Source organism: Euleptes europaea, chromosome 1 (assembly GCF_029931775.1).
Source record: "Euleptes europaea isolate rEulEur1 chromosome 1, rEulEur1.hap1, whole genome shotgun sequence".
Lineage (NCBI taxonomy): Eukaryota > Metazoa > Chordata > Lepidosauria > Squamata > Sphaerodactylidae > Euleptes > Euleptes europaea.
In genome coordinates this window covers 173,051,299-173,064,868 of record NC_079312.1, presented here as the reverse complement: position 1 = coordinate 173,064,868, position 13,570 = coordinate 173,051,299, and the positions used below count along the sequence as shown (strand labels likewise).

The 13,570-nt window shown below is 47.8% G+C and overlaps 1 protein-coding gene across 1 annotated transcript in view; it reads left to right on the top strand.

Annotated features, from left to right (window-relative positions):
• Positions 1–12,817, top strand: part of GMIP (GEM interacting protein) — a 71,793-nt gene extending 58,976 nt beyond the window's left edge. The window contains exons 15-22 of the mRNA XM_056849631.1: positions 2,321–2,413; positions 4,830–4,984; positions 6,896–7,084; positions 8,591–8,728; positions 8,942–9,138; positions 9,710–9,998; positions 10,605–10,728; positions 12,471–12,817. Of these exons, the coding sequence (XP_056705609.1) occupies positions 2,321–2,413; positions 4,830–4,984; positions 6,896–7,084; positions 8,591–8,728; positions 8,942–9,138; positions 9,710–9,998; positions 10,605–10,728; positions 12,471–12,817 (1,532 nt within the window). The remainder of the gene's footprint in view (positions 1–2,320; positions 2,414–4,829; positions 4,985–6,895; positions 7,085–8,590; positions 8,729–8,941; positions 9,139–9,709; positions 9,999–10,604; positions 10,729–12,470) is intronic.
• Positions 12,818–13,570: the final 753 nt, after the last annotated feature.

Here is a 13,570-nt window from a genome sequence, read left to right as displayed (position 1 = left end):
GAAGGAGAAGAAGGAGAAGAAGAAGAAGGAGAAGAAGGAAAAGAAGAAGAAGGAAAAGAAGGAAAAGAAGGAAAAGAAGAAGAAGGAAAAGAAGAAGAAGGAGGAGGAGGAGGAGGAGGAGGAGGAAAAGAAGAAGAAGAAGAGTTGGTTTTTATATGCCGACTTTCTCACCCTTTTAAGAAGAATCAGATTACAACTGATCTCCAGGCAATCGAGATGAGTTCCCCTCGAAAGAATGGCTGCTTTGGCAATTGGACTCTATGGCACTGAAGTCTCTCCCCACTCCAAACGGTGCCCTCCTCAGGCTCCAGCCCCACAATCTCCAGGTATTACCCAACCTGGAGCTGGAAACCCTACCTCCTGGTTGGCAATGTGGATATTTAGACCTCATCAGGCTATAAAGAAAGCTGATAGGAAGAAAGTAGATTCTTTTGAAATGTGGCATTGGAGGAAAGTGTTACGGATACCCTGGACCGCCAAAAAACAAATCAAGCCTGAACTGACCCTAGAAGCTAAAATGACTAAACTGAGGCTGTTGTACTTTGGACATATTATGAGAAGACAAGAGTCACTGGAAAAGACAATCATGCTAGGAAAAGTTGAAGGCAGCAGGAAAAGAGGAAGATCCAACCAGAGATGGATTGACTCTTTAAAGGAAGCCACAGCCCTCAATTTGCAAGATCTGAGCAAGGCTGTTAAGGATAGGACACTTTGGAAGACATTGATTCATAGGGTCGCCATGAGTCGGAAACGACTTGACGGCACTTAACACACACACAGGCCATTTGGGGTATGGATTTCTCTTTCTGTTCTATTTTTAATAAGTTTCATGAACAGTGTGCAGAAACCTTGGCTTGATCTAAGGATAATATGGTTTTCATGTCATAGTCATTCAACCATCAAGGTTGTCATTAGCAAGAGAAAGAAATGGGGGTCTCATGGGGAATTGTGGGAGGGAGGAACAATTTGGAAATACCCTCCACTTCACAAGGATTCTCTAAAATCTTAGGGATTTGAGCAGGTGGATTTCTCCTCTCTCCTGTTTTTCCTGATTCTCAATTGCTCACAACTTTTAATCCTGCATGGAAAAGACTCTGTCCCTATAACAACAGGGTTTGGGGGGGGGGGTGAGAGGTGAGGATGTCGTTTTTCTTCTGAAAATTTACAAAGTTGCATTTTTCTTCTTACCTCAGTAGTTTCTAAGTGCTTAGGGATTCTGTAGATAGACTGATTTTACTGCTTTTTGTGATTTGGCATAGGAGATAGATGCTTTAAATAATGCAGTAATATGTTCTGAGTTCTGGAATTCCGCAGCGCTGTGAAATTCAGAAATTCCCATTTGATTTCTTCATCAGTATCGTTACTTGGAAAGCGTATAGTCTGTTTATTTAATTTTTAATATATCCTCTGAACCAGAGAACAGTAAATTTAAAAATAAACCCAATTTAAAACATAAAATAACGCTCATACTCTTATCAGAACCGAAATAACATTTTGTTAAATGGTAATTGTATAATTATGTCTTTACTTACCCTATTTGCCTCTCTTCTCCAAGTTGGCATATTCTGTTGTTCTGTTACCATATGCATTTCATTTACAATTTGAGTAAATGTAAATAATTTTTTTTAGCAATATCTCTTCCAGAAATATCCAGATTGGCTTTAAGCCTAGGTCATTTATGCATGGGTATTTTCACTCACGTTTGCCCCGGGTCTGCCTTGGTTGTTCCTTGGAGTTCTGCATGAGTTTTCTGTCCATTAGAGATGACCTCGCTGCCAGCCCTCATGAATCCCGGCCCTTCCCTTTCCTCTCTTAACCCAATTCTTCCTTCTCCCCTGAGCTCAGCCCAGCTGAAATCCCTATGCATAAGGCAAAGTGGGGACACGCAAGCTTGGATTCTCTCACAGCCAATTACAAAGCAGTGTGCAAAGAGGCGGGGATTCAAATGCTTCCTGGGAACATTTTCTGAGCCGAAGAAAGGCTTTTGAGAACCAAGGCTTGGATTCCCCCACACACACACACACACAAGTCCTTTCAGATTGTTCCACTTTTTGTTTTTTGTTCTTAAAATGCTTTTTTATGCAGCAATTGGTTTTGGGGGGGGGTTTCTTACAGTAAGCTCTACAAAGTAAGCCAATTACAAGGCAGCATTTAAAGGGCGGGGACTTGATTTGAGCTTGGAGACTGCTGGTGCATAGATTCCCGACAGGAAAGTGTGGGTCCAGTGAGCAACGAACCTCAGGTAAAACTCCCGTGCATAAACAACCATAGTGCTTGGGTCTTCTATGTCTGACTGGATCAATTTTTCTTTCACGTCCAGGGCACCGAAAGCTGCTGAAAGCTCCCTCTACTGGCACTGTGTCTTCCTCAGAGGACTATGAAGACAGAGATTTGATACACGCCTACGATAATGGTGAGAAGCAAAAAAACAGCCCCAGCTGGTGAGATGAGGAGTGAAACAGAGATCTGATTATTGGTTACAGTCATTACTACACGGTGGGCACACACAATAATGCTGTGCGGAAAGGAAATGTGTCTGCCTACAGTTACAGACGGCTCCTATCATTCCCAGAATAGGCAGCCTCAGACTAGGTGAAGGGTACACATTTGAATATTGCCCCAGGCCATGTGAGCTGTTGTTTGACTAGCTGGCATGGTGTAGTGGTTGAGAGCGGCAGACTCTGATCTGGAGAACCGGGTTCAATTCCCTACTCCTACACATGAAGCCAGCTCAGTGGCCTTGGGCCAGTCACAGTTCTCTCAGAACTCTCTCAGCCCACACAGAGGCAGGCAATGGCAAACCACCTCCGAATGTCTCTTGCCTTGAAAACCCTGAACACATGAAGCTGCCTTCTACTGAATCAGACCCTTGGTCCAACAAAGTCAGTGTTGTCTACTCACCAGGGTCTCAGGTAGAGGTCTTTCACATCACCTACTTGCCTGGTCCTTTTAACTGGGATTGAACCTGGGACCTTCTGCATGCCAAACAGATGCTCTACCACTGAGCCACGGCCCCATACGAGGTCGCCATAAGTCAGCTGTGACTTGATGGCACACACACAGCTAGGTACTCTCACCTGGAAGACTCAGGCTAGCCCAATCTTGCCAGATCTTGGAAGGTAAGCAGGGTTGGCTCTGGTCAGTATTTGAATGGGAGACCACAAAGGAAGTCCAGGGATGCTGTGCAGAGATAAGCAAAGGGAAACCACCTCTGACTGTCTCTTGCCTTGAAAACCCTATGGGGTCACCATAAGTTGGCTGGAACTTGATGGGAAAGAGGTTCCACACTGTGAATATATTGCTGAATTTCCAATAAAAGGTCAACAATTTCTGTCCCCATAGGCAAAATTCCTATCATGGGTTCACTTAGGAGTAAGGATTATTCAGTAAAAGTCCCATTTCTCTCTACAAATGTCATTTTATATTTGTTTGATTTCCCTCTTTTCTGTCACTACTATTTCTTGGCTTAATTAATGTCCCCTCTCAGTGGCCATGCGTTCTCAAATCAGTCTTCAGTGCCCATGTGTTGGGCTAAGGGGAGACGTGATAGAGATCTATAAAATTATGCATGGTTTGGAGAGAGTGACAGGGAGAGGTTTAGAGGTTTTTCTCCCTCTCCCATAATACTAGAATGCGGGGTCATCTGCTGAAGCTAGAGGGTGAGAGATTCAAAACAGAAAAAATGAAGTATTTTTTCACACAACGCATAGTTAAATTGTGGAACTCCCTGACCCTGGATGTGGTGATGGCTGCCAACTTGGAAGGCTTGAAGAGGGGAGTAGACATGTTCATGGAGGAAAGGGGTATTCATGGCTACTAGTTAAAATGGATACTGGTCATGATGCACACCTATTCTCTCCAGGATCAGAGGAGCATGCCTATTCTATTAGGTGCTGTGGTACACAGGCAGGATGGTGCTGCTGCAGTTGTCTTGTTTGTGGGCTTCCTAGAGGCACCTGGTTGGCCAGTGTGTGAACAGACTCCTGGACTTGATGGGCCTTCGGTCTGATCCATTAGGGCTTTTCTTATGTTCTTACTGTTTTTCTCTTTGCAAGGAATGCAGTTCATCATTACTGTTCTTTTTTCATGTTCATATCTGCAGTTATGAACTTACAATTAATGAAAAAGAAAAAGGCAAAGTACAATGAGCAATAGGTTTGACATCAAGGGGCAAAGCAGTAATTCTGCCTCCCCCCTTTTCCCAAACAGGAGCTGAATAAAACTTGATTCAGGAATGCAGCTGCTAATGTGAGTGAACAGGAAGTGAACAGAAGCAGCAAAGAGGGAACAGCAAATGTAATAGGACAGCAGCTCTGAAGCTACTACATATTGCTAGTCCACACAGGCTGGCTACGCAGTTGTGTTCTAAGTTCAAATCAGTTTCCACAAATCAGGCTTGGAAAAAATTGGAAAAAACACACAGAAAACACCGGGATGTAACAGATTGGCAGTAGGGTTGCGAAATCTGGGTTGGGAAATTCCTGGAGATTTGGGGATGGAGACTGGGTAGGGCAAGGTTTGGGAATGGTAGGGACCTCCATGGGGTATAATGCCACAGAGTCCACCCACCAAAGCAGCCATTTTCTCCAGGGGAATTGATCTTGGTCATCTGGAGATCAGTTATAATTCTCAGAGATCTTCAGCTCATATCTGGGGGTTGGCAACCTTAGCAGGGAGTTTGGAAAAAACATGATGTGTGTTTGAGCCCTAATTGTCCGTTCTAGTCCTTCCTGTCTACTTCTGTCTGTTCCCTCTGGTTTCTGCTTGTCAATCAATCCGTAGACAAAAATTCTCCCACAGAATGGACGTGCACCTCATTCCTTTCTCAGATCTCACAGATGCGGCGTCTGAAAACGGCCACTGCCACTATAAGAACATTGTCTTGTCCAGCGCCGCTCAGACGCACCGCCTGCGAAAGCTCAGAGGCCCTTCGAAATGCCGAGAATGTGACAACTTCATGGTCAGTGGGGCTGAGTGCGAAGAGGTAAGTGGGGACTGCAGGGGGGGAGAGAGAGAAGGGTCTTTCTGCCGCCTGAAAGGTGTGGCATTCAAGCAAATTCTCAAGCTCAGGACATCATCAAGACCAGCAGACCGGGAACCAAAAAGATCAGCCTGGCGTTTGCAATGCAGTGGTCTTTTATGCAGGGATGTTTCCTCGCAGTCAACCCCACTGACCGCTTCGGCGCTTCCTTTTGATTACGCCTGCCTTTTCCGACCGTCAGAGGCCACCTCGCTCTCCCCACGCAATTTGCCCAGGTATTCCAGATGCTGCCAGAAACGGGAAAACACGGGCAAAACATGAAGGGAGAGCGAGTCGACCTCTGATGGGCGGTAAAGGCATGTATAATCAAAAGGAAGCCCTGAAGCAGTTGACGGGGTGACCACGGGAAACGTCCCTGCATAAAAGTCCAGTGAGACAACAAAGAAAAAAGAGGTGCTTAGAACAGGAGCTTCAGGATGTGGAATTTGGAGGTTTATTGTTATGTTTTCTGCTGCTCGAGTCCAGCCTCTTGTCCTTAGGCAGGGTTCTTCATGCATTAAACCATTTGTCCTCCTCTCGACACATTCATTCCTCTACCGACTGACCATGATGCAGAGAAACCTGGTTTCCAAGTCTCTGGAGGGGATGAGGGCATGAGATAAGGTTTTGCATCGCGTACACCTTCTGTGATCTCTGACGTAGGTGAGAATGTCAGTGAATAAAGAATTGGGCACCCGCTCAGAATAGGATTGGGTGCCAGCCATCATTTGCCGAATATGTTGTTCATTCCAGTTCACCCCAGTTCATTCTTGCCCCAGCGGCCTCTGTGGGTCCAATGTTCATTTCGAGACCCTTAATCCTGTGCCCTGTCTTGAGTGGCCCAACCAGGCTACCGTGATCTGGGCATATCTTGGAAGCTAAGCAGGGTCAGCTCTGGTTAATACTTGGATGGGAGACCACCAAAGGAGTCCAGGGTTGCAACACAGAGGCAGGTAATGGAAAACCACCTCCGTTTGTCTCTTGCCTCGAAAACCCCACAAGGCCGCCATAAATTGGCTGCAAATTGATGCCGCTTTCCGCTACCGATCCTGTAAATCTGCAGACAGACAATAGCTTGGATCCAACAGCTCTCTACTGCTGTGTCCCTGTGAATGTACCGGAAGTGTCCCTTAGATAAAATGTTCTTATCGGCCTCCTGGGACAGGTTGGCCGACAATCATGCAGCTGTTATGCCACTCTCTCTGCAAAACACCGAGGTACAAGAAACAAACCTGGTGTGACGGCTGGGTTCATGGGATGCATAGTTAAATTGTGGAACTCCCTGCCCCAGGATGTGGTGATGGCTGCCAACTTGGAAGGCTTGAAGAGGGGAGTGGACATGTTCATGGAGGAGAGGGCTATCCATGGCTACTAATCAAAATGAATACTAGTCACTATGTATATCTATTCTCTCCAGTCTCAGAGAAGCATGCCCGTTATAGTAAGTGCTTTGGAACACAGGCAGGATATTACTGCTGCAGTTGTCTTGTTTGTGGGCTTCCTAGAGGCACCTGGTTGGCCACTGTGTGAACAGACTGCTGGACTTGACAGACCTTGGTTTGATCCAGCAGGGCTTTTCTTATTAGAGGACAGGACTATCCATGGCTACTAGTCAAAATGAATACTAGTCATGATGCATACCTATTCTCTCCAGTCTCAGAGGAGCTTGCCTGTCATATTAGGTGCTGTGGAACACAGGCAGGATGCTGCTGCTGCAGTGGTCTTGTTTGTTGGCTTCCTAGAGGTACCTGGTTGGCCACTGTGTGTGAACAGACTGCTGGACTTGATGGGCCTTGGTCTGATCCAGCCTGGCCTTTCTTATGTTCTTAAGGGGATCCTGGCCTGTCTAACGCCATGCTTCTGGGTCATTCATAGTGCTCCCTGACCTGTCACAAGAAGTGCTTGGAGAGCCTTCTCGTTAAATGTGGTCATCAGAAGCTCCCAGCACGGGTGCCGCTATTTGGGGTGGACTTCGCTCAAGTGCCGCGGGATTTCCAGGAGGAGGTGCCATTCATCGTGGTGAAGTGTACCTCTGAAATTGAGGCTCGTGCCCTGGGAGTGCAGGTAACTCATATCCTCTGCATTAAGATCCCTCGCAGCTCTGCTCCTCTCCCTCTGAAACTACCAACAGAACGGGGGCTATCCTCAGCAGGGCTGCTGAGAGCCACCGTTGGCCCCCAGGTAAAGACTCCATCTGCCCCCCCCCCTACTGTAACTCACTCTACATAGGGCTGCCCCTGAAACTGATTCAAAGGCTCCAGCTGGTGCAAAATTTCACTGTGAGGCTCCTTAAGGGTAGGGTTGCCAGGTCCCTCCTTGCCACCAGCGGGAGGTTTTTAGGGCAGAGCCTGAGGAGGGTGGGATTTGGGGAGGGGAGAGACTTCGATGCCATAGAGTCCAATTGCCGAAGCGGCCCTTTTCTGCAGGGGAAGTGATCTCTATCGACTGGAGATCAGTTGTAATAGCAGGAGATCTCCAGCTAGTACCTGCAGGTTGGCAAACCTACTTAAGGGGTCCTCACCCCGAGATCATGAAACAACTGCACTGGCTCCAGCTGGAGTACCGGATCAGGTTCAAGGTGCTGGTTTTGACCTTCACAACCTCACACGGTCTGGGACCATCGTATCTTTGGGACCGCCTCTCCTGGTATACCCCCCAAAGAGCTCTACGCTCTACTGGTAATGATCTGCTGGTGGTCCCTGGCCCGAAGAGTGTGTGGCTGTCCTCAACAAGGGCCAGGGCTTTTTCGGCCCTGGCCCTGGCCTGGCGGAACAGTCTCCCTAGTGGCATCAGGGCCCTGCGGGACCTTAGGGAGTTCCGCAGGGCCTGTAAAACGGAGCGATTCCACCAGGCCTACAGCTAGGGTTGCCAGGTGCCCGGTGGTGGCGGGCAAACCCCCGGCAATTCACCCCTCTGCCCGCCGACCCCCCTGGAGGTTGGCAACCTGGAGGACCCAACCTGGAGGTTGGCAACCCTATTCCAGCCAAGCGTTCCCACAAAAAATGCCCTTCTCATCTACTCTGTTTGCACAGCCTGTGCCTCTCAATATTTCTCTTTGCAGTCAGGTATCAGATTTTGTACTTGTTTATTCACACACTCGTACATATATGTCTTCCAATATAGGTATATAGGTATAGGATACACTTCATACATCTGACAAAGTGGGTGGTTGTTCACAAAAACGTCCCGCCATAATAAATCTTTAGTAGGTAATTCAGTAAGAGATCTATTTCAGTTTACCCTTGTACCTTTACCTAGCACAAAAGCAGGGGTAAACTGATTGTGTAGTGGCACTAGATGAGAAGTACTGGGATCACTGGATTGGTTCTGTGGACATATTTTGTTTTAATTATGTCATTTGTCTTACAAAACATTTACAAAGGGGTATTAGATGTCCCACCAATACAATAATAATAACAACCCGCTGCTTTGACATCCATCCCCTCTCCACCATGCCACTATCATCTCACTGCTGGGTCAGAGAGATTATCTTTTAAACTCCAACATCACCATTTTCCCCAGTCAAGTCACCCTCCCGCCATTTGTTTATCCTTTATCTCCTCGATGCAGGGGATTTACCGAATGAGTGGGGCCAAAGCCCGGATGGAAAAGCTGTGTCAGGCCTTCGAAAATGGCAGGAGCTTGGTGGAGCTTTCAGATCATTCCCCTCACGACATCACCGGAGTCCTCAAACATTTCCTTAAGGAGGTAAGGAGCAAACACGAAGACAGCCTTAGCATCCCCATTTCCTTCATCTCAAAAGCAGCTCCTCCTATGGGTCCGTCTCTAGTGGACAGCGCGAGCCCATTGAGCTACAAAGCCCCGAAACTGGGAGCTGAAAAACATTTGCAAACCATCCAGTTCAAGCCCGGTGGGTCAGCACCGGGAAGGTATTCTGACCCTTGTTTCCTTACGCTACAGCTGTCCAGCCCTGTGCTCCCGTACAAGCTCTACAACGATTTCATCGCCCTGGCAAAGAGCTTGCCAAGACCTGAAGATGGGGCTGGAGATGATTCCAAGACACTGGTCGATCCCATCAAAAGCACAAAAGATATCCTGAGCAAATTGCCACCCGCAAATTATAACACCTTACGGCACCTCATTGCTCACCTGTACAGGTAACAAGGGAGTCTAGCACTGGATGTCACTGTGAGAGTTTTCTTTCCTGTTGCTGGTAGTTCTGCCCTAAGTATATCTGGCATCAGAGCAAGAAGAAACGCGTTTGACAAGAGTAGTCACTTCTATGCTCAACCAAGCATGGGTTTAAAAAATATATGTCAGTGGTATGCTTGGGGCCATGACCTGGATAGGCCAGGGTAGCCTGAACTTGTCAGATCACAAAAGCTAGTGAGGGTTAGTATTTGGATGGGAGACCACCAAGGAAGTCTGGGGTTGCTACCCAGAAGCAGGCACCTCTGTTGTTGTTATTTCTGGAATATGGTTGAAGCTGAGGACAAACATACTAAGTCAGGGGTTTTCAAACTCATTTGGGCCAGATATAACATAAATGTCGCTTAGTCAGGTATCTGAAGAAGTGAGCTGTGGCTCACAAAATCTCACATCCTGCCAGAAATTTTGTTAGTCTTTAAGGTGCTACTGGACTCTTGCTCTTTTCTACTGCTACAGACAGACTAACACGGCTACCCATCATGATACTAAGTCCTTGGTGACTATCTTTCTCCCTCCAAGGGTGGCTGAGAGATACGAGGAGAACAAGATGTCTCCCAACAACCTGGGGATCATCTTTGGCCCTACGCTGATCCACCCTCCCACCACCAATGATTTGTCCATGTTGTGCCTTGTGGAATCAGGGTATCAGTCCCAGCTGGTTGAGTTCCTCATCCTCAACTACGAGAAGCTTTTTGGGATGGATGACCTCCCTTCGACAGGGTTCTGTGAGCGTGAAAATTCCTTACGAGAGGGAACTACCAGTGAAGGTCTTCCAAGCGACACAAGAGAAATGGACATGTCTTCAGAGGTAGGAAACAGGGATGGGATCCTAAAATATCTGCCTTCCCAGGTTCCCTGTTTTCACCCACAGGTTCCTGTAGTTTGCTGCCTTCCAAACAATGGTCTTTAGATAGGAGGAAATTGGTTTGCTGGAAATCAGCAGGGAGTGAGAAATCTCAGAAGAGATTCAACGGGAGCTATCCGGCATGAATGAAATATTGATGTGTTGCAGGACAGTGTGATGGTACTTGGTTTCATTCAGAAGATGACGACACCATGTTCTTTGTAGTTGGGATGCAGTTGCGGGGGGCTTTACAGTTCTGTGGTCGGTCAAATGCTTTACATACATAGGACACTAAATTAAAATCCCTTTAACCAGACCAGTTTGGATTGCCTTTCTGCAGCTGTGGAGAATATAATTTTTTTTAATGTGGCACTTGGATTTTTTTTTATAATGAAAGGTTGTAATTATGTCGTCCCCCTTACGTGTACGCAAAGATTCATTTCGTTCTCGCCTCCTGCGGGTTTTGTTTGCTTTGCTGGTTTCGTTTCCTTGCAGCAGCAGGGACGCTGTCACAACGTCGTTCGGGGAGTTCAATGCAGACCGACAAAACTCTTTGGCTTTTCCCAACAGAAACCCCCCTCTGAGGTGTGCCTGAATGAGGATGACGGCGAAGCTGAGAGCTGTTCATCCGCTAGCGCCAGCCATGAGCAGTGTACAGAGCAAACCCACTCCCCTGTGAGCAGAGACAGCGTAGGTAAATTTTTACTCTCTATAGGTGTGGCATTTGCAAGAATATTTGCCCATATTTGGGAGACAGGTGGGAGGAATACATTATGCAGCTCTCTCATCTCCTCTAAACCATCAGCCTATCTTGCTCACACTTGCTCGTAAACTCCAGGTATTCCCATGCTGCCCTGAACTGGATGGCCCAGGCTAACCTGATCTCATCAGATCTTAGAAGCTAAGCAGGGTCAGCCTTGGTTAGTACCTGGACAGGAGACCACCAAGGAAGTCCAGGGTCAGCCTTGGTTATTACCTGGACAGGAGACCGCCAAGGAAGTCCAGGGTTGGCCCTGGTTAGTACTTGGATGGGAGACCACCAAAAAAGTCCAGGGTTGGCCCTGGTTAGTACTTGGATGGGAGACCGCCAAGGAAGTCCAGGGTTGGCCCTGGTTAGTACTTAGATGGGAGACTACCAAAGAAGTCCTGAATTGGTCCTGGTTAGTTCTTGGATGGGAGACCACCAAGGAAGTCCAGGGTTGGCCCTGGTTAGTACTTGGATGGGAGACCACCAAGGAAGTCCAGGGTTGGCCCTGGATAGTACTTGGCTGCAGGACCACCAAGGAAGTCCAGAATTGGCCCTGGTTAGTACTTGGATGGGAGACCACCAAGGAAGTCCAGGGTTGGCCCTGGTTAGTACTTGGATGGGAGACCACCAAGGAAGTCCAGGGTTGGCCCTGGTTAATACTTGGATGGGAGACCACCAAGGAAGTCTAGGGTTGGCCCTGGTTAATACTTGGCTGCGGGACCACCAAGGAAGTCCAGGGTTGCTACGCAGAGCCATGGCAAACCACCTCTGTTCATCTCTTGCCTTGAAAACCCCCTAGGGTCGCCATAATTCGACTGCAACTTGATGCCACTTTCCACCACCATTTGCATGCGGTTTCCCCAGTCAAGAGTTGCTATGTATATATATACATGTATATATATATGCATATGAGTTATATTTATAGTTCTGGTTTTAATTCCTTTTATCATACATTTCTTATTGGTTTCAAGGTTGTTGTTTTTAAAGACATGATTTTATTATGTATGTTTTAATTTGTTAATTTGATAGACCTTGTGAGGACAGAAAGGCAAGGTATAAATTTGGTGAAATAACTAAAAATAAAATTTAAAAACCACTGTACATTCTAGAGTAGCTTTGTCTGCTCTGTAATTAGAGTTGCCAACCTCCAGGTGGTGGCTGGAGAACTTCTGCTATTAAAACTGATCTCCAAGCGACAGAAGTCAGTTCCCCTGGATAAAATGGATGCTTTGGAGGGTGGACTCCAGGGGAACTGATCTGTGTCATCTGAAGATCAGTTGTAGTTCTGGGGGATCTCCAAGCCCCACCTGGAGGTTGGCAATCCTAGATGTTACATTCAATGGAGAGAGCCAGCATGGTGTAGTGGTTAAGAGAGGTGGACTCTAATCTGGAGAACCGGGTTTGATCTCCCTCACTCCTCCACATGAGCGGTGGACTCTAATCTGGAGAACCAGGTAGGTTTCCCCATTCCTATACGTGAAGCCAAGTAGGTGACCTTGGGCTAGTCACAGTTCTCTCTGAACCTTCTCAGCCCCACCTACCTCACAAGGTGCCTGTCGTGGGGAGAGGAAGAGAAGGAGATTGTAAGCCAGTTTGATCCTCCTTAAAAGGGAGAGAAAGTTGGCATATAAAAACCAACTCTTCCTCTTCTGCTGTCGCCCTCGCTAATGCCTCTTTCTGTCACTTAGAGCTGAATTGCACAGATGACGATGACGCAGAGGACTGTTCCCTTGACCAGGATGCTGTCATCGGCAGACAGTCCCGAACGCGTTTCAGCCGGATGCCCGTGAAATACGCTCGCGCCTTCATCCCCAAAGTTTCCAGTCTGCCCCTGCTGGCGGCTGCCCTGTCTGGCTCAGAGGCGATAAGCAGCCTCCTGGAGATGGGTTCGAACAGCCGCGGCACCTCACCGGACACCCGCGGGCGGCGCAAGCGCTTCGAGATTACCCCGGAGACCGCCAGGATAGTCGCCAAGCTCCAGCCTCAGGACGGAAACCAGGGCTGCTGTCAACCTGACCAGGTGACACCGCTGTAGGAAAAGCCTGCTGACATACTGAGAGGACGCATGGAAAAGTCCTTGAAGGAGTTTCCTTTAGGGGCACAGCAGGTTGGCTAGAAGGCTAGAGACTCAGTTCTTGTTGAGGCCGATCCCTGCAAAAGTGGAATATCTCCATGTCCCCCAAAGGTCGTCTTCAAAGTCAGAGAAGCAACCGCCCTGGGTGTTTCTCCTACATCTGTTTCTCTCTCCAGGCTTAACTGCCACCCACCTGTTTTAAGTGTAATGTGCGTATCTACCCCGAAGGGGAGAAACCCGACTTTAAGCTGGTGGCTAAAAGCCTAGTGGCTGTCAAGGGGAAAGAGTGTCGATCCTGGACGTCTGCTTCGACGGTATCGAAGGAAGGACTGAATTCTCTTGTGGCTGTCAAGGGGAAAGGGTGTCGATCCTGGACGTCTGCCTCGACGTTATCGAAGGAAGGACTAAATTCTCTTGGGGTTGCTCAGGAAGATGGGGAACTGAGGAAGGGGCAGGCGGCAGAGCCTTTGGAATAGCGGGAACCCTGCTTTTGAGTGCCTGCGGAGCCACAATCGTGGCATAGTTATTTAGGGGAGCAATTCCCCTTGAGGAATGTTGGGGCAACGGTGTTGTTAAAAGCCCGTGGGGTGGGTTTTCAAACTGGGCTGAACACATTTGGAAAAGGTTAACATGCCATGCTGTGCAGAGAATACATAGTGGGGGGCGAGGGTTAGACCGGCCGAATCGAATCTGCACTTTAAAAAAACAATCTGC